Below are 21,574 nucleotides of genomic sequence, written 5' to 3'. Positions count from 1 at the left end.
GTTTCTGACAACCGCATAAACATGACAACTTTGCTCCCCCCAGAATAAGGAGTATACCTCCAGAGTCGTGGAAACAATAGATGGCTATTTCACTCAGTCAATCGTGCATGCTTAGTTTCACCAGGAGTGCAGGGAAATAGAGAGACGGGCGTTTTCAATAAAAGTGGTTATTTATTGAGCAGTGTTTTTTCTCATGCAAGAGAAGTGAATTGCCACAATTGCAATACTTGTCATAAAGTAAAGTGCGTACAGTAAAAGGAGTATTATGAAATAATACTGTAAAAGCATTTATATGGTTTCTAAGCCATAAGATACTTAAAACGGATAAAATACATACAATGATAAAAGTTGACTAAACGTACTCAACTGGTGCTTCTAAAATACGCCTACCCCGGTGTACCTAACCTGAGCCTAGTACGTGGGAAGGAGTAAGTGAGATGTAGTTTGAGTTAAGATAGTTTTTGCCAAGAATCTGAATCAAGAATTCTCTAAGGGTCTAATTAGCTCCGTACCTTGGTTATAGAATGAAGGAGGTCTTGTATCTCTCTCTCAGGACTCGATCTCCCAGCAACCCGCGAGGGTGACTGGAAAACACTGGAGCTGGATTTCTCGGCAGGAGAAAAGACAGCATCTCTCTCAGTGCGTCAATGGGAGGGTCGGCTTCCTTCAGCACTCGCTTCAGCAGGGCATCGGGCAAGTAGATAGCCGATCTGCTCCAAACCACCGTGTGTTTTGCTAGGGCAGATGCTGGTATATTTATACCTGGAAGGTGCTGAGTTTGACGTAAGGTTGGACATAAGACGTCACTAAGAACTCGCAGTTCTTTCAGGACTCCAGGAGTTCTAGGACAAATCAATACAGAAGCAGGGGGGATTCCCGGGCTGCTGGAGGCTTGGTTTGTATAAGAACGCGTTGTACTTTCTAGGAGTCAATGGGAGTAGCCTTGCCGTATTTGGACTGCATTGGCTATGACTTAATATGGGTATGATTCTTATGCCTTTATAAGGATATGATTTGATATAACCACATAAGGGCATAAATCGGGAATATTTAAATAGGGTCCTAGATACGTTTACAACATTCCAGCCACTTTCCAGACGAAAGATACAATCACATAACATATGCTTTACTTGTCATAAGATCATTCAATACAAACCTTATCCATACCGGCAGCACCCCGGAGAAAAAAATTCCACTCTGGTTCTGTGATTTCTTGTTTTTGCCGCATGATGTCCACACAGAGCATAAAGCTGTAGATCAGTTTGTGTTTTTCAAAAAGGCCCCTTGATACATTGGTATAGGCTGTCAGTAGAGTTTGGCTCAACAGTGTTGCCAGCCGAACTTCTAAGACATCACTTTTTTCAGAAGTATCAATAGTTGTGTTGAATAGCTGTGAAGAAAAAAAGCAAGTGTCAAAGCGTTTTGGCGTGCGTATCTCATTCACTACTGCTGCATTTGCTCCATGTGATTTGTCAAGCCAGTAGATGAGAAAATGTGTTACAGTAAATTGTATATACAAACACACTAACATTAATACAGCGCGGGATTGCAATTACCGAATTTAACAACAGGCTTTTATAGAATGGCTGCACTCAAGTGAATATTTAGTTGTAACTGTTTTTTCTATCACCGTCAATATTCCTATTACCTGTGTTCGCCATGTATGCTCATTATAGGTGAACGTCTTCCTTAATCATCAGTTATGAACCTTCCACAAGTTCGTCTAAAATGGTCCCCACACTTGTTGGTCACATATGTTCTTCACACCTGCTAAGCGCAATCGTCCATCACACATTTCTTTCCCGTATGTTCGCCAGAGTGCCATACCACACTCATCCCGAAGTGTCAGTTTATGCAGATATCAAGCTTGCTCCTCATGTTTGATCATCAACGTTCTCCTCACATATACTTATCACAATAACTGTTCCCCTACACTGAGCCCAAAGGAAAGAAGGGCCACGGATCTAGAACAATGGTTAACACCAAGTTAATCAGTGTGTGACGCCAGAATACATGTCATGTGCAATGACATTTGTGCAATAGTGTCATACCCTAGAAATGCATACCTAAATGCACTTATAACTTTAGTTCTACAACCAACCTGAAGAAGAGACCAAAGAACTTTGATGATTCGTTTCAGGTGATGACTCAAATCAATAAGATAGACGGACGGATAAGATATTTAAACACCACATTCTTTATATGAATATACAGATTGAATATGAAGGGATTTTTATGCAATTATAAAAGTGTATTTCATAAAATAATGTTGGTCAGCAAAAATATTTGAAAAATGGAAAATGATCTGCCAACAACATACAAAATTGTGGATCCATGAAAAGTAGAGGTTAGCAAAAACTATATTTTGATTAATAGGATTTTACTTTATTACACAAACGAAAAGGGACAACTAGCCTCAATTTATTAAAATATGCGATGTATTATATAGAGTCTAATTGAGTATTTAAAAACAAGAATCGTGCGAGTGAGTTGTAGCATGTACAGTGTTATCCTACTGGACTTGGAGAGAAGCATTGCCAACACAAAACAGACAGCACACAACACATCAAATACAGACACAAAAACGCACACATACAGCTATGGTATACAGACAGAGGCTTTTGGATAACCCATTCCAGCCACTGGTTTAGCCCACTTAAACCATTGAACAGCTGCATTTAGGGATTGGCTAACAGGGCAGTCCACCAGTGTTGGTATTAGCCAATGGCCTTTCGCAGATATAAACATCCTAAAAATTGAGTTTCACATACCTTCACTGGCATTAAATTATTTTTCTGTTCCCAATCTCCTGTCCATGACACTTTCTCTCTCCGCTCACCTCACCAGTTGATCCCTGGTCCCCCCCTCCCCGCACATCATCGTCTCGTGCCACTGCTTTTAAATGATGTTAATTTTTTTCAAGTGTTACTAGGCTGTTCGGCCCTATTTTTCACACTCCAGCATACTTTATTTTTATATTTGGTTTATTTCATACAAATGTTGGAATACATGAGTCTGTAATTGGAGGAATGTGCTATTGGGAAAGCATGAATGATGTGGTAATCCTATCAAGACTGGAAACAAGCATTGAAAATGCAACAGGACTCGCCTTTAGTTAAGTTAAAGCCATTTGCTTTGCTAATGGTATTGTATAGCAAAGCAAATGGCTTTAACTTAATAAAAGGTGAGAGCTATTGCATTTTTAATGCTTGTTTTTTATAGGTGTACGTAACTACCCATTTAATTCCCACCTCTATTCGTGGTCTGAAAATTCCCTGCTACCAGCTTCAGTTTTTTAGTTCTCTTGACACCAGTCACATGATCAAAAGGATCAAATGATGGACGGAATGCTGAACAATGCAAACATTCACCCCCAGTCACAAGGATCTGGGTTTAATCCACTGGGGTGGTGCGGTGAGCAAAAGAACAATGCATTAAACTCAGACCATTGTGACTGGGGGTGAATGTTTGCATTGTTCAGATTTGAAGCACTTTACAGTGAGTAGCATGCTACTCTGGAATCCAAGGTTAGAGGTTACTTTAGTAGTATGTGTTTTCAGGTGAATGTCTGGTGAGCTAGATAGGCTGGCAGAGATTAGGCAATGTTAGATTACATGGATATGGTTTTATAGAAGAGTTTATGATCTATGAAGTGAGGTATCAGCCAATTACAATAATAAGCATTATGGTAGACATGCATGAGACTGAAAGGAGGCCATACTCAGAAATAGAAGGCATGCAGAGGAAGGAATGTAAGGAGAGAGTAATTCTGAAGAAAGAAAGGAGAGGAATTAAGCAGAAGTAAATAAAGTGAGACTTTTCACACAGGGCTTTAAGAATATGAGTCTAATGATGAGTCTACTGAAATCCAGTTTACCAAACACTCAAATTCCAAATCGTTGGTAGGCATGGGTGTAGGACTACGCTACGCTCGCGGAGCATGCGTAGTTTGTGCTACTACTCACTATGCAAATCGCACGTAGCACAGTGCAAAAGCGCGTAGCGTAGTGGGCATTTTTTGCTTGCTCACGGTCCTCAACGTCAAGTTGGCGTCCACGAGCGAGCAAAATCAACATCCCGGCAAAACTTTTTCCACGTTCGCGATCAGCAACATTAAGTTGCTGATCTCGAGCATGGAAAATAAACCTCCCAGCGAGATTCTCAACGCGGGGAGGTGAGGTTTCTCATTGCGAGTGGTCGCGTATGCTCGCGACCGCTCGCGATGAGAAACTACCAGTCCGCATTGAGAAAGCTGCCGCTCGAGTACAAATCTACTTGAGCGGCAGAAAAAGACTGCTTGCACTGTGCAAGATGCCGTTTGCAATGATTGCACAGTTCGGACAAGCATTGTGCAATCAGTGCGAACGGCATTTTCCCTACCGCACTATGCAGTTCGCGTAGCTTGCAGAGTGCACTTCGCGTAGCTACGCGTAGCGCTACTACGCAAACTACGCCCCAGGTTAATCAGTGGACTTCTTGGACATTACTATCAAGGAGGAAAATAGTCTCCTCTATACCACCCTATTCAGATAAAGCACAGAAAGAAACAACTTATTTAGATATAACCGTCATCACCCAAGAGGCCTGAAAGACAATCTGCCATTTGGGCAATTTCCAAGAATTAGGAGGAATTGTTCACATAAGGTCAACTATTTTGAAGAATCTGAGGGCCTGCTTTGCCACCTAATAGAGAGGGGTTATCCGAAAAGACTTATCAAACGCGCATAGAAAAGAGCATGGTTTAATCACAGGGAAACCTTGAAGACACCAAAACCAAAAACTGATGACACCATGAATAAAATGATATGTGTCACAACTTACTTCTCCCGCAGCAACGACATTAGGCGGATTGTGAATAACCATTAGAAGTTGATCTCAGATGACCTGGATCTCAATGACCCGCCCATACATTCTTTCAAGAAAAGCAAGAGTATCAGAGACCACGTAGTCCGTTCTCTCCTGGACACCCTTACACAAACTTCCAAATGTACATTGTGGAATCTACCAGAGATTGTACGTCACTATAAATGCAGCGGTTGTAAGGTCTTTAACATCACCATTGAGAACAAACAATTCTGATACAAACACCATACCCTTGAACTAAAAACTCACACGAACTGTAATACCACGGATGTGATTTATGCCATCATCTGTCCGTGTGATCTAATGTACATTGGGCAGACTTGTCAAAAAGTTAAGACACTGTATTAGGATGAGATGTAATTTTCCATGTGCCCCATTAGTTGAACATTTTCAAGCCCTTAAGCACCCTCCAGAGAGTCTCAAATTGGGTAGTTCTCGAGAAAGTTACATTACGCCCCAGGGGAGGAGATATGAATGCAATCCTTAATGTGCAGGAGTGCAAGTGGATGCACTCTTTGGACACTATCCACAGTGGGTTAAACGAGCTAGATGAGACAGTCAGGCAGATGTCCTGCCTTCAAACCGATTGAGCCTTAGTATGGTCAGTCATAATATGCTTGACGTCAGTATGTTTGCATGATACAGTCCCTCCTTATTGATTTGTCAAATGCATTGTGACTGCAGCATAACGTGGTCCTCAACCCACAGGGCATACAAATGTTCCAATTTTAATGTTTGATACACTCAACTTGAAAAGTGTCTTTTTCACTATGATCATCTGCCATCTACCAGTCATGTTCCAATTGAAAGTTTCTTCACAACTATCTGCATGATTTAAGTAAATATGCCAAAGTTTTATGTCTCTCTATTGCCATTCAAAAGCTACATCTTTAATGCATGCGATTTTACAACTGTACTCTCTGTATTGATGTTCCTACATCTGCCATCCATTATTCATACATTCATTAGTCACGTCTCCCAGACATGCTATTGTACAATTGTGGTTTACACACATATAGCCAATGCCACAACACACTGTATCGCTTACGTAATTGCTATGTGTTAAACAAAAGGTCTATTTTAAACAGTTGATCAGACAAGGGCCCGTTGAAACATATAACATTTTTCCCCTGGGCTCCGCAGGCTCCCAGATATCCTTGTATTGAATGTTTTCACTAGCTTAGTCGAATGACGGCATTCGCCGGACTGGACCGTCAGGGCAAGCACTTAGCGACTGTGCTCCCGGCGTATTCCCATCGGCGGGCACATTGACCTCCCTGCTGTCTAAATTTAGATGCGAGGAGATTGGCATTTCATACACACGGCTTGACTCCTCCACGACGGATAAAGGTAATTTTTTCCTTCCCACGGAAGACATTTTTTCCCCACTCGATACTGTGCATAATCTTCAATCTGAGCCGGAGTGGCCTCTGATTGTATCCTTGGTTCCTCATTTGGATGTATTCTTAATAATAAGTACTCTTTCCCTACCGATGCTGGCTAAATCATTCATTCAATGTTTGATTATTATGATGAGTGAGTGCATTTTGGTAAATTCTAGAAACTTTATTCCTCTTTTTTGAAAGGTTGAGGTGCTTTCCATTATTTTCAGCACGCTCCATTAATATTTAACAACACTGAGACAACTCGTTCCTCTGCCACAGGAGCCTGTGGGCCTATCTATTTACCTATTCCACTGACACACTTGCTGTGGAAACAAGGTGAATATTAATTGACTTCTCATGTATTATACCTATTACATGATCCATGTCACCCTTATTAACACCCCGATTTTTCACCTCAATTCACCCGTAGGTGGCTCCCCCTGCCCTGATGAAGGCCCCGGTCTAAGGATTAAATGCTTCTCTAATTTTGGGGTCGAAACGTCAACTGCTCCCTACATACCTTTACTGTCTTTGTACACACAGTTAGATAACAGTGATTGATTGGCTGTATCTTCTTAACCCCTTGACCACGGCGCAAATTCTTCCGTAGTGCTGTGGAAATAATGAGTGGGCGAGGTTTGGACGGTCCCCGGTCGTCCTCCGCCCACACTCACTGTGACGTCGGATGGCCGGGGGCCGTCCGACGCATGCAAGGGGTTATTACTGTGTATCTTGATTCCGATTATTGTAATGGCCAGACAGGTTTTTGTAAATAGATTGTACATATTGCACAATTCTCTATTCTTTCCCTGCGAAACCCTCACATGAGCACATTTGCCTGCACATTACTATCACTTTTCTTCTAAGCACCTTTTATGCACATTACATTGATTACTCAAGTCATGCTAAATGCTGACAAAATACTTTTTTTTATTTGTCTTCTGATTGATTAATGTGGTTATTTAGGGTGATGTGTTTTGATTAAATATTTTCTTCCACTGTGACCACTTTTTCTTTACTATAATTGACCCAGGTCCAGTGATGTTTGGGTTTCCCCCATTATTGCGTAACACAGGATAAAAGGTAAACCTTCTATCTGTGGTGAAAAGTGCATGAACCATTTCACACAGGCTGCAACGGCAGGCCTGTAGACACAGTTTGCATGGGCTTCCATGGGTGGCATAATATACTCTGCAGCCCATGGGAGAACCCTCGTGTACAACGCCCTGGGTACCTTAGTACCATATACTACTAACTTACTGGGATACACCAGCATGCCAACTGTGGGTGTACAAAGTACTTACCAAACAAATGTAGGGGATAGAGCACCAACACTGGGGTCCTGGTTAGCAAGATCCAGGTGTAATAAAGTCTAAACACATTGACACCAGGAAAAAGTGGGGGCAACTATGTCAGAAAGATGCTACTTTCCTACACTAAAACACAAATAGGGCAACCCATTAGTCCCCAAGGAACTGGGTATAATCAATAACAAGAAACAAATGTTCCTTGAGGAATCATTTAACTTTGACTAAATATTTAAAAACGTCACAAAAGTGAACAGAATATGTAACCTGTTTATCGCGGCCGTTATTTCGGAGCAGTGCGGGCGTTCTCAAGGGTGGGCGGGGCTGCGATGGCCAACCATCGTTCGCAGCACCAGGTAGGGCATGCTCCCGTCAGCCAACGGAACGGGTTAACAGTCAGGGAATTTCTCATAAATAGTTTTTATGTTTGGTTCAATCAATTTTATCAAAAAACAGAAAAGAATACATTCATCAAATCATATACGGCAACAAATTTACTACTGACTCAATATACATCAATGATACATAGTAGTAGTTAACACCTTTTGTTTTTGGACAGACGTATGGGTAGTACATAAAATCAACTATACATTGAAATTAATTCGTTGTTTACATTCATTTCATTATGCATCAACAAACATAAATGAAAACAAAAAGGTGTAGTAGTGTCCTACATTGGCATCGGCATCAAAGCCTCTGGAAAGCGCAATCATTCTCTTGCCTCCCTGGCGGTATTTTATGAAGATAAAGTATTCTGATATGTCCGACTCCAGAAGAACAAGTTACTTACCTTCGGTAACGCTTTTTCTGGTAGATACAATATCTGCCTGTGGATTCCTCACCTTGTGATTTTCACCTTGTGAATATCCCCTTGCGTCAGCAACATTCGGAAATTCTTTTTGTAGCTTCGCGCCGTCGTGGACTTGGACGTCATAGAGGCACGGCATCGCTCACGACTCCACTGACGTTACCGACGCCTATAATAGGCCCACGCCGGCATGATGACATCAGTTCCGGCCTTTTTTCCGTGCCATCGAGGCACACGGACGGACCAATGACAGTAGACATATACACAGTATACGCAGTACAAATATCAAGGTAAAACACACACAGTGTGAAGCAAATGCAATAAAACATTTGAAATAAACAACTCCTTGACAATAAAATAAATACATTACAGAAACTCTGGTAAAAAAGAGTGGAGAACGGGGAGGCGGGTGGGTCAGTGAGGAATCCACAGGCAGATATTGTATCTACCAGAAAAAGCGTTACCGAAGGTAAGTAACTTGTTCTTCTGATAGATACATCTGCCGTGTGGATTCCTCACCTTGTGAATAGAGTCCCACAGCAGTCCCCACTCCCGGAGGAGGGTGTCCACTCTTCTAGACCAGGAAATCCTGGAGAACAGAGCGTGCAAAGTGACCGTCCCTCCTCACTTCGGAATCCAAGCAGTAATGCTTCGCAAAAGTGTGGAGGGAAGACCAAGTTGCCGCTCTACAAATATCCTCTACAGGAACGCCTCTAGCCAATGCTGAGGTTGAAGACTTAGCCCTTGTAGAATGAGCCCTTATACCCTCTGGTGGTTCCTTACCGGCCAAAGAGTAGCAGATCTTTATACAGAGGACGATCCATCTCGACAAAGTTCTTTTATGGACCGCTCTTCCTTTCTTGCAGCCAGCAAACCCAATGAAGAGCTGGTCATCCAAACGAAAGTCTTTAGATCTGTCAAGTAAAAGGACACCGCCCTTTTGGGGTCCAGACGATGCAACCTCACCTCATTCTTAGAAGGGTGTGGGGGAGGATAAAAGGTAGGGAGGGTAATGGATTGACCAAGGTGGAAAGGAGTCACCACCTTAGGCAGAAAAGCAGCCCTGGTCCTAAGAACCATTCGATCAGCATGAATGGTCAAGAAAGGGGGCTTGTAACTAAGAGCTTGAAGCTCACTTACCCTCCTTGCCGAGGTTATTGCAACGAGGAAGACTGTTTTAAGAGTCAGAAGCCTCATAGGACATTTGTGAAGAGGCTCAAAGGGAGCACCCATTAAAAAAGTCAAGACAAGATTTAAGTCCCACTGAGGCACAATAAAAGGAGTAGGAGGGAACTTATTTGTGAGGCCTTTCAAAAACCTTAAAACTACAGGAGATTTAAAAAGAGATGGCTGGTCAGGCAAACAAAGAAATGCCGACAGCGCTGAAAGGTAGCCCTTCACTGTGGCAACAGCAAGCCCCTGTTGCGCCAGAGAAAGGGCAAACTGGAGAACATCAGATAGATGGGCTCTCAAAGGGTCAATAGATTTCTCCCCACACCACGTGACAAATTTTGACCATCTATAAGAGTAGATGGACTTAGTGGAGTCACGCCTGGCTGACAAGATGACATCCACCACGTCAGGCGGGAGGGAAAAGGCATTCAGGTTGCCCCGTTCAATCTCCAGGCATGAAGGTGTAATGTCTGGAGGTGGGGGTGTAGAACCTGCCCCTCCATCTGAGAGAGGAGGTCTGCCCTGAGAGGGAGACGGAGCGGCGGGTGAGAGGAGAGGTGGAGAAGATCTGTATACCAGACCCTTCTTGGCCAGTCCGGGGCGACCAATATGACTTGGGCCCGGTCTTGGCGAATCTTGCTCAGAACCCGAGGAATCAAAGGTATGGGAGGAAACGCGTAAAGGAGTTGATTTCCCCAACTCAACTGGAACGCGTCCCCAAAGGCTCCTTGCATCGGATACTGGTGACTGCAGAATGACAGGCAGTGAGCATTCTCGCGAGTGGCGAACAGGTCCACCTGAGGAGACCCCCACATCTGAAAGATGTCGTGAACCACCTCCGGGTGAAGCCTCCACTCGTGGTCGGCAGAGAACTGCCGACTGAGACTGTCTGCACGAACGTTCAGAACTCTGGCCAGATGATTCGCCACCAGAAAAATCTGATGGTCCTGAACCCAGGACCAGAGACGCAGAGCCTCTCTGCAGAGACACTGCGACCCCACTCCTCCCTGTTTGTTGATGTACCACATCGCAGTCGTGTTGTCCGTCAGGACCTGGACCGACCGACCGCGAAGGGAGGGGAGGAAGGCCTTGAGCGCCAAACGTATCGCCCGCAATTCTAGAAGGTTGATGTGAAGCAACCTTTCCTCTGGAGACCAAAGACCCTTGACCTCCAGATCCCCCAGATGAGCACCCCACCCTAGAGTGGATGCATCCGTTATCACTGTGGTCACCGGAGGAGGCAACTGAAAAGGCTTCCCCTGAGACAGGTTGCCTTCCACGCCCCACCAAGACAGATCCGCCGCAGCTTCTCTGGAGATCCTCACTGACTCCCTGAGATCTCCGTTGTGCTGATACCACTGCCTGTGGAGGCACCACTGGAGGGCCCTCATGTGCCAGCGTGCATGGTTGACCAACAGAATGCATGAAGCCATCAGACGGAGCAGGCGAAGGACTTTCAGGACTGGAACGACCGCTCCATTGTAAAATAAAGTAATCATTTCCTGTATGTCGTGAATCCTTTGAGGAGGAGGGAATGCACGACATACAGTTGTGTCCAGTACAGCACCTATGAACAGGTTGCGCTGGGAGGGCACCAGGTGAGATTTGGGTACATTTATCAAAAAACCCAACCTGTACAACAACTGGGTTGTCTCTCGCAGATGATGGAGCACTCTCACTGATGACTCTGCTTTGATCAGCCAGTTGGCCAAGTAAGGGAATACAGGAATCCCTGACCTTCTGAGATGTGCCGCCACCACTGCCATCACCTTGATGAAGACTCGAGGCGCAGTAGTAAGCCCAAACGGAAGGACCGCAAACTGATAGTGCTGCGATCCCACCGTAAAACGGAGATACTTCCTGTGTGACTTCAGGATGGGGATGTGAAAGTACGCATCCTGCAAGTCGAGCGACACCATCCAGTCTTCTTCCAGCAGTGCCTGAAGAACCTGAGCAAGGGTGAGCATCTTGAATTTCTCTTGTTTCAGATAAAAATTCAAGATCCTGAGATCCAGGAGTGGACGAAGTCTGCCATCCTTTTTGGGAATCAGGAAATACCGGGAGTAGCATCCCTGACCCCTTTCCTGCTCTGGGACCACCTCTATCGCACCTTTTCTTAACAGAGTTTGAACTTCCTCCTGTAGGAGTAACAGATGTTCCTCTGAGCAATATCCCTGGCAAGGAGGGTAATTGGGAGGGAATTCCCGAAAGGGAAGGGCATACCCATTTTCTACGAGATTGAGAACCCAAAGATCTGATGTAACCGATTCCCAATCTCGTAGAAAGTGGGTAAGCCGACCCCCCACCGGACCCACATGATCCTGAATGGCAGATCTAGGTCTGCTTTTCTGTGGCTGGGGGGTTGGAGGAGGTGGAGGAGGAAGAGGCTTGACGCCCTCGAGGACGTGATCTTTGCTTTCCCCTGTATGACCTATACAAGGTATTTTGCTGCTGCTGCTGTTGTTGTTGCTGCTGACCTTGTCTATAGGTACGAAAAGAAGAGCGTCCAAAACCTCTGAACTTCCTGGTCGTTGAACCTCTTACTTGAAGACCAAGAGATCTAGCAGTTGCCCTGCTATCCTTAAATCTCTCTAAGGCTGTATCTGCCTTCTTGCCAAAGAGTCCTTCACCATCAAAAGGCAGATCTAACAATGCAGACTGCACATCAGCAGAAAAATCTGAAGATTTTAGCCAAGCTGAACGTCTTGTGGCAACCGCAGTGCCCATGATCCTTGCAACAGAATCTGCAGTATCTAGACCGCTCTGGATAACTTGACGAGCTGCCGCCTGAGTATCAGATAAAACTTCCTAGAAGTCACCTCTGCAGTCTTCTGGAACCTTTGGAATCAATGAACCCATTGAGTCCATAAGTGCGTGCACATACCTTCCCATAAGACAAGTGGCATTCGTTGATTTTAACGCCATACTTGCAGAGGAGAAAGTTTTCTTGGCCACTTGATCCTGTTTTTTAGCTTCCTTGTCACCAGGCACTTGGGGAAAGGCACCAACTGACTTTTTTGAGCATGCAGCTTGAATCACCAGACTTTCAGGAGAAGGGTGAGATGACAAAAAAGCAGGGTCCTCAGGAGCCACTCTATATCTCCTAGCCACACCTTTTGAGACAGCAGGAGCAGAAAGAGGCTTTTTCCACACCTCCATAATGGGTTCAGTCATCGCCTCATTAAATGGGAGTAATGGTTCCACAGCTGAACTCGGTGAATGGAGAACCTCAGTAAGCAGATTTGATTTAAATTCAACAGTAGGCAATGTTAAACCTAAAAGTCCTGCTGCCTTTTTCATTACCACATGATATGGCTGAACATCCTTAGAGGGCGCATCAGGACCTGATGGCAAAACCCACTCTGGGGAAAATTCAAGACCACTAGCATCAGCTAGCTCCTCGAAATAATTTTCATCCAGCTCACCTTCCTCCAAGTCTGAATGAGATTCATAATACCTCCGTTGTTCTAGGAGACGTTGAGCTTCTCTCCTAGATCTCTGCTTAACACGGATTGCAGCCGGATCCACTGTCGACTCCGACGGCGACGGAGCCGACGTCGGTACCGAATCCGAAGGCTTAGAAGGATGGTCCAGAGATTTGCTTGGAGCGGGCGACGCCGGTGCTGGAGTCATCGACTTCGGTTGAGCCGGCGTCGACAACGGCGTCGACCTCGGTGGAGCCGGGTACTGCCATAGCGGAGTCAGGGCCGGCATATACGGCATGAATGGAGCCGGGGCATAAGAGTGAGGCACACCCAAATTAAATGCCATTTGACCCATGGGACCCGAAGGCGCTCCAGAGGGGTACCATGACCTTGAGAATACACCATACATAGCGTTGAGAAACGCTGAAGGATCCTGACCTGGAGCTGGAAAAGGTGGATGATCACCCTCAGGTCGATCTCGAGGCAGATTCGAATCTGTTTCAACAACAGGAGTCGATTCCTCTTCTTCATCAGGAACTTCACCGACCTCTTCTTGAGCCGGAGACGGCGTCGGAGTCGGATCGGAGACCGGAGTCGGAGAATGAATTTGTGACTCCGAAGGCGAGGCTTCGCCTTCTCGATCTGAAATCTCTTGTGGAGGGATCACTTTTGATTTAATCTTTTTGGGTGATCTCGACCTCGAGTCTGACTTCTCACCCGAATGACGTCAAGATTCATGTCTCCTTTTCTTATGCTTCTTATGTGACCTCGAAGCATGATCCGATGAAGACTTCGAAGCCGACGCCTCCCGAGATCTTGATCTCGACTTCGACCTCGACTTCTTCGAGCGGGATTTTGAAGACTTCTTTCCTTTATCAGCTTTCAGTTTTGCCACAAGAAGCTTGGTCTCCCTTTCTCGCAGGGCCTTTGGATTAATTTTTTGACACGACGAACATCCATCCACGTCGTGGTCGGAGCTCAAACACCAAATACAGTCCTGGTGTGGGTCCGTAACGGACATCATCTTTCCGCATTCCCGGCAGGGTTTAAATCCCGTCTTCTTCATCGACATAATAAAGAGACAAAGAGGCAAGAGAACAGAGAAACGAAGAAAAACAGTAACAGAGTTACTAAAAGCTACTGAGTATCCCGAAACCGTTAGCGTCGATGACGCGGAAAAAAGGGAACTGATGTCATCACGCCGGCGTGGGCCTATTATAGGCGTCGGTGACGTCAGCGGAGTCGCCAGCGATGCCGTGCCTCTATGACGTCCAAGTCCACGTCGGCGCGAAGCTACAAAAAGAATTTCCGAATGTTGCTGACGCAAGGGGATATTCACAAGGTGAAAATCACAAGGTGAGGAATCCACACGGCAGATGTATCTATCAGAAGGGCATATTCATATTCAAGGGCGAGTACCCATTTAAGTCGAACTGATTACACACAATAGTGATTCGGCCTTCAATTACAAGGGGACTAGTAATTTTGTATTTTATCAGTCTCATAAGAGGTGGGAGAGCCAACAAATTGACAGGGAGAGTCGAGCCAGGGCCGAGCTAACGGTCACGACTCCGATCTTTGACCCTTGCACAAGCAGAGCCCTGAAAATATCTGCGATGTAAATCAGACAACAAACATCAAAATTCAAAAAGTACATTTCTTTCACAGGTCGAAGCTTTGACATTAATATGTCACATTATAACACTGCACTAAGAAGTACTTACGTTTTTAAACATGAACCGTTAGTGAAACCAGAGGTAAGACAGTTGTCATATAAACTCTGAACTTGGCCCTGATTATTGCAGAGCAACACAATAGCGTAATAAATCAAACACAACAATAGGTTTTTGTACAAATGGCATTCTGAATGCACATATTCCAAAGTACTTTCATGCATGATAATGAAGGAAAAAAGAGTTTTGGTCAAATAAAATATTCATCTAAGATCACACAATTTACCAGGGGAAGCAGCAATGTATCCACATTTTCTGTTTTCACTTTGTACCGAGCAGCCAGTAAATGGTTATCTATTTCTCTACCCTTGTGCTAAGGCTCTGTTTTTACCTCTGTGCATTTGTTTGCAGTTTCTATTGAGCTAGAACTCGACCTACAGATATTGGAGCACTTTCCATTAGCAATACTTACATTACACAGGGCCACCATTCATTGTTTATGGGGAGGGGGAGGTTGAGTGAATTTCCCAGAATCACTGGATGCTCAGCCGATGCGAGACTCGAACCTGGCTCTCTAGTTCCACAGACCGCAGCTCTGGCCATAAAGCATTACTCCTTTTGAGGAAAACCTCTCAAAAACCAGCATTAAACACACCCGGTGTGATTATCACTGGCAGACTGAGAACACAATGACAAAAATATGTTCTTTCTCATCTCCCACCAATTTCCATCTTGTAATGAAGACAGTGTTCTTTTGCCGCAACATGAGGCTATATGTTTGTGGCTCGCCTTATACTGAGGTAAGCTGCAGTTACTTTGACCTCCCCAGCCCAGAAACGCTTTACCCGAGGAGTATTTTTCTCTCAGCTCTTGTTGTTTGGAGTATCATTCTGCCTTCTACGAAGTGCTTTCATTGTATTGCATGAGGTACTATATTACCTCTTAAAAGAACACTGAAACGTCATACATTAAATCATTTGTCATAACTGCATGTATACAGTAGTCCTTTTAAGGTTTAGTCGGGACTTAAAATGCACACCAAATCTATTATAGTTTCCAATGCTTCATTTACTACCTAGATTTAAGTAGTTACGAATTGGCCAGCTCTTGATGGCAACCACCATGATTTAAATTCAGCATTTCCTGCAGCAGAGAATATCCAAAGAGAGGACACCAAACCTTTCTATAGATTTTTATTGACCAAATTTAGATTCAACCTGATTCATCTTTCCCTGGGTAGCTACCAATCATGGACCAAACCAGAAGGGGGTCCACCTTGTAACTGTGATAAATTTTCCCAACAAGATCCTATGCATTTTAACATGTTTTGCGGGTTTTATTCGGCCATAAGGAAAAAATATTTGTTACCAATCCTGAGAGAGGCCGGCTTTATTCAAGTCAGGCCCGCACTAACCTATCTCCAGTTGTGGAGTAGCACCCGCATCATATTTTGTGTTGCCAGTTTTCTAGTGGCGGCTATTAGAACTAAAATAAATAATTTGCCACCTAATGTATTACTTTAACTAACTGTATTATATAGGCTGATTCTAACTTGACTAACTCCAGTGTGTCTGTTTATAAGGGCCTTGTACTGAGCTTGTAAATATATGAATTATCCGTGTTTTTGTGGGTATGTAAATCTTTTTATGCCTTTTATGATTTTAACAAATCGAATAAAGTGTATTTGACTGACTGAGAGGACAACATGTTTATTTCCTGAGAAAGAGATGAGTAATTGTGGGATGCTGTATGTCAGGATACCCTCCAGGCTTCAAAATCTACTAGCCGTCGCAATATGAGAAGTAACTTTTTATTAGGGCGGGCTACTTTCGGCCCTATTGGTCTGTTCTGGCAAGAGTTTTCGAGCTGGCAAAGAACAGGCGTTGCTTGTGCTCCTTCAGAAAGTGGATGAGCTATAAAGATGTCTTAACATTGTGTTTTTAATCTGTATCTATTTGCTGTCTGTTCAAAGACGGAGGTCAAATGGCAGGTTAAATCTTCTTACAAATTGCTGCTTATTTTATCATGGAGACTGGGGTTTCAAGTGGCATCATGGCAGACAATAACACTCAGTTAATCACTGCATTGTATGCAAAACGGAAGTGCTCAGGTTCCTGTCTCGAAATATTTGTTGCACGGTCATCTCTTCATGGTCCAGACAGTCAAAGCAGAAAAAGCGAGAACGAGGCAATATACAATTATATCCCAGGCAATGCTTATTGGACGCTATTGACTCTAATTAATATCACAATGCACAGGCCTAGTGGGGAGTGAGGTGAGCGAGCACGTCACTTCCAGCTCACTAATGACCTATTTCACATTAAAGGTGATCAGAAGCACAACGCTGCATGTCACACGTAACAACACTAGATTAAAAAATACACTAATGAATTATGAAATCAGAAGCAAAATCAAGGGGCTTCCTCCTGGGAAGGATGTCGTAAACCATTCTGTTATCTTGCTGGAGTTCACATGGGATTGTCAGTGGCTGCTGTCATGTACGCCAAGAAGGGTGCCAGATTCAAGGATTTCTAAAGCAGCTACCAGAATGTCTGCAGGTAACAAAAATGTAATCAATATAGCCTCACCCTATTGCTGTATAGAATGCTTCATTCCTCCTCAGCTAGGTTGGCGCTATACCAGTTTCAAAACAAATATCTTTGAGAGATTTTCTCAGAAAAGGTCAATGTTTCTTAAAACAAGCTAGTTCCTCAGTCACTCTCGTAATCTTGCATTTGTGTTTAAAGCAATCATTAGGCACGCCTCCTTTAGTGTTTACCCTCCACGTCCTTCCTGGAGAGCAGCGACCAAGTACAATTTCCTTGAGCTGGTTACCATTCTACCATGTCTTACTGGAACTTCTTTTTTGTTTTTTTGTGTTTGCAAAGGATTAATACGATCGCTCGTGTTTCTTTGCTTGTTTCTTCTTTTGAGGTTGTGTTTTCAAAATGTTTATTTTCTTTTGAGTTTGCCTTACTGCCTTTTATAAATCTATTTTTAGAAGCAGCCTTTTCTGTGTGTCTGTTTATATTGGAATTACAGCATAGTTTTATTACGTTTTCTGGAATGTAAAATTATTTTTTTTGTTTGATTTCGCGGTTGTGCGCAAATAAACGTTAACAAATGTTTGCTTTCTTTGCACACATGCAGCTCCAAGGTCCAAACTAAACTCCTCTCAGCAGTACCCCTTTCATATCTGCTCTCACCCATCGTGAGTTCCCCTGATCTGTTTCGCAAACAGAGTCCCTAACATTGTCCTACACACGCTTCGGGTGCAATATAAATGCACAAAAAGGTAATTTTTTATTGAATTAATTATGTGCGTTTCAATGAGATGCAAGGCAGTCGTCATTCTTATTTATGTTTTCGCATTTTTACAACTGCTTTGCTGGTATCTGAAAAGCAACGTAGCTTTTAAGTTCATTTGATGCTACATAGCAACAATCCACTTAAATACACGCCACATCATGCCATATAATTCCAATCAACACACTATTGATGGACGGAATGCAGAACAAATCAAAACATTCACCCCCAGTCAAGAGATCTGAGTTAAATCCATCATTCTTTTGCTCACCATGCCACCCCAGTTCAGACCTGGCTATATGCAAAGTAGTCTTGACCCTGTGCCTCATGGGAACTCCACAACATACCACTACACAACTCAAAATACAATTTCACATATTAACACTCCGTGACACACAGTCCCACTCCATATAACTGCAATACACTCAAAACCACATAATTACTATCCACTTGATTCCACTGCACACCATGCCATATAATTCCACTACACACATCCACTTCACGCCACACAATTATACGCCACTCAATTCCACAACTAACAATTCCAATCCAACCCACATAATTCCACTCCACATCACATACATCCACTCCACAGCACTCCATAACACATGGATAAAAGATATTGGGCCAGATGTACAACTGTTTTTGCATGCGCAAACGGGTTTGCGAACCCGTTTGTGCATGCAGAAACAGCATGGGCCATGTACAAAGCCTGTTTAGCAAGTCACAATTTATTTGTGACTCTCTAAGTAGGTTTTGTGACTTGCTCTTAAGAAGGGGGCTTTCCCTTCCTAATAGCGTGCGCAAGCCCATCTATGCTTTGCGTCTGCAATTGCGGGCGCAAAACACTCGCAAATTACCACCCTCTTCGAGAGGGTGATAATGTACTCGCAAAAGGGGACCTCTTTCCCTTTGCAAATGCATGGAAAAATATTTTTAAGGGGAGGCAGTGGTCCCAGGGACTACTACCTGCCCCTAAAAAAATGAAACAAAAAAGTTTCATTTTTTCTTTTTTAAATGCATCCCGTTTTCCTGCATTTTAAAAAAAACTGGTTTATTTAAAAGCAGTCCCAGACATGGTGGTCTGCTTAGCCCAGCAGGCCACTATACTTGGGAGGGCCTTCCATTCCCAATGGGGTAACCAATTGCAAGAGGCTCATTAATATTCATGAGCCTCTCTATATACGACCCCATTGGGAATCGCTATGTGTCTCCAAAAGAGCACCTCGCAAATTGCAAGTCGCAAAAAACTCGCAACTTGCTAGGCACTATGTAATTTCCAATGCCAATAGGTCTCGCTCTAACTCTCGCAAATGCGGGACCTATAGACATTGCCATTGCTTTTTTCCTCTGCTGTGAAAACATTTTCCCTGCGTAGAAAGCCCTTCCCCTACAACACGAGTACATCTGGGTGAGATATGTTTTCTGTTCCGAAAAGGGAGATCATCTCCAACCATTTCAGCCAGAAAGGGTTCAGAGAGAATTTCGAGAATGTCCAGAACTGTACACATTTCCAAGTAAACCACTCCTCGGAACACCCACGTCAAACCACTTAAGTGGGTTTATTACTGCAGATTTCACGCTGTTCGCAGTGGATAAATCACAACTATGCTAAAGTAGCACCAATACAATGAATGATCATGTCCACAATCACTAATAGGAAATAAACCAGTACAAACGTTGAAATGTAATGTTCACGGAATGAAAAGCTCTTTTGCATGTATGACTCACCTGCTCACCCTTTCGTATTTCAGTCCTTTATTAGTCAAAAACTCTTCCTAAAGAAATTATGTTTATATTGCCCGAGCAATATCTGAACGATGTGGATAAACTTCATATGTCCATACAAACCAAAGTAGCTGCAAAACAAGTAAAATAAAAAAACACAAACCTGTTTAAAGTACTTCAGGGAGTATTGATACATCGGATCTATTTCTGAAAGACTGGCGATGACATAGTATATGACAGATCCTTGAGTAGCCACCAGGCGATATTTCTCTCGGGCAGCATTTATTTTCTCTTCAGTGGCTTCGGCCTCTTGCAACCTTGTTTTTATTGCACCCGAGGTGATCTATGGGAGACATATTGTAAGAGACAGAAGTTGGTCAAGCGAACTCTGGCTGTGTGGCTACTTGTGAGATGAGTGTCGACCTACCCCTTACTATTTTCAGCACTTTCAATCCACCGATAATCTACGTGCATTACCACAACTGTATTTTTCCTTCTTCAGAAAAGGCACATTAGAAAAAGCGTACATAACCTGATAAATTGTGAAGTTTGCAAACTACGTATATTTGCTTCTTGCAGAGAGCCACAAGAAACATTTCACTTTTAAAACTTGGGAAGCTATACATTTACCAAAATCCCTATTTAATGTCAACTTCTTTGGCTGACATTTCAGTTCACCAGAGTGTTGTGTTATCAACAATGCTAAAGTAGCCGTTAACCCCTTCGCTGCTAGGCCCCCCCCCCCACCCCGTGCTAAGCCTTTTTTTGGAAATTTGGGGTAGATTGCGCTTAGGCCCCTGGAAATTATTGACCACATAAGGTATCCACGCCAAATTTGCGTCCTTTTCTTCCAATATCATGGGGAGTCCAAAGGTACTGAGGGTTTGTGGATTCCCCTGGAGGGGACCCAGAAATTAGGTTTTTTTTTTTTTTTGAAAAATTGGAAAAAAAGGCAACAGTTGAAAGCGTCTAGTTTTTTCCCTGCAAATTGTATCAACAAGGTGTTGTGGGGCTGAAATCACCATTTTCGCAGCTTTCAGGGACAAGCAGACTTTTGTCAGAAAACCAACATTTTTTACACAGTTTGTTATTTTTCTGGGACAGCCTATTTTTGCTATTTTTGGTGCTTTCAACCTCCTTCCAGTTAAAGGTAGAAAAGGTTATGAAAGCAATAAAGGATCCTAGAAAGCTATACATTTTAAAAAAGTAGACACAATTCTAAATTCAGCAAGGGGTCATTGGTGTAGATCCTTCAAGGTTTCTCATTAGAAACTAACAGTTGAATATAGGAAAAATTGAAGATTTGTTGAAAAAAACAGCCATTTGTGTCAACGTTTTCACCTGTAACTTCTTCTAAATATGACTGCTGTTTGAAAGCAATATACCGTTACATCTGCTGTATCTTTCTGGTCGTGGGGATATATAGGACTTTTAGGTTCATCAAGAACCCGACGAACCCAGAGCCAATAACTGAGCAGTGTCTTGCAATGGTTTTTTATTTTTTACTGGGAATATAGCAAACTAATATGGTAAAATATATACATTGAAAAATCGGTATGAAAGACACCTGTCTATTTCTGAAATTGGAACAAAATATAGAGTTTAGAAACAGTAGATATTTGCAAATTTCCAAAAGAACACGTTACTTACCATTGGTAACGCTTTTTCTGGTGGATATAGTATCTGCTTTTGGATTCCTCACCTTGTTAATATCCCCTGCGCAGCAGCCATACGGAAATGTTTTGTAGCTCTCTACGCCGACGAGGTCATGGACGACGTCACAGAGGGTAACTACTCCGCTCGGGTGATCCACTTGTACCTCGCCCTAAGCTGTTTGATTGCTGGCCTATCCTTTGCCTTCACAGCGTTTAAAAGGTCCTGTTTGGCTTTGCGACAACTTGCATTA

At 43.4% G+C, this 21,574-nt stretch overlaps 1 protein-coding gene across 1 annotated transcript in view; it reads right to left on the bottom strand.

The window, feature by feature from the left end:
• LOC144818685 (dynein axonemal heavy chain 6-like) overlaps positions 1 to 21,574 on the bottom strand; it is a 1,395,111-nt gene that overhangs the window by 640,268 nt on the left and 733,269 nt on the right. The window contains exons 21-22 of the mRNA XM_078676337.1: positions 19,832 to 20,011; positions 1,157 to 1,390 (exon numbers count right to left, since the gene is read on the bottom strand). Coding sequence (XP_078532463.1) covers positions 1,157 to 1,390; positions 19,832 to 20,011 — 414 coding nt within the window. The remainder of the gene's footprint in view (positions 1 to 1,156; positions 1,391 to 19,831; positions 20,012 to 21,574) is intronic.

Source organism: Lissotriton helveticus, chromosome 2_1 (assembly GCF_964261635.1).
Source record: "Lissotriton helveticus chromosome 2_1, aLisHel1.1, whole genome shotgun sequence".
In the NCBI taxonomy this organism is placed as follows: Eukaryota; Metazoa; Chordata; class Amphibia; order Caudata; family Salamandridae; genus Lissotriton; species Lissotriton helveticus.
Note: the sequence above shows the minus strand (reverse complement) of the source record. Positions and strands in the feature narration are given on the sequence as shown.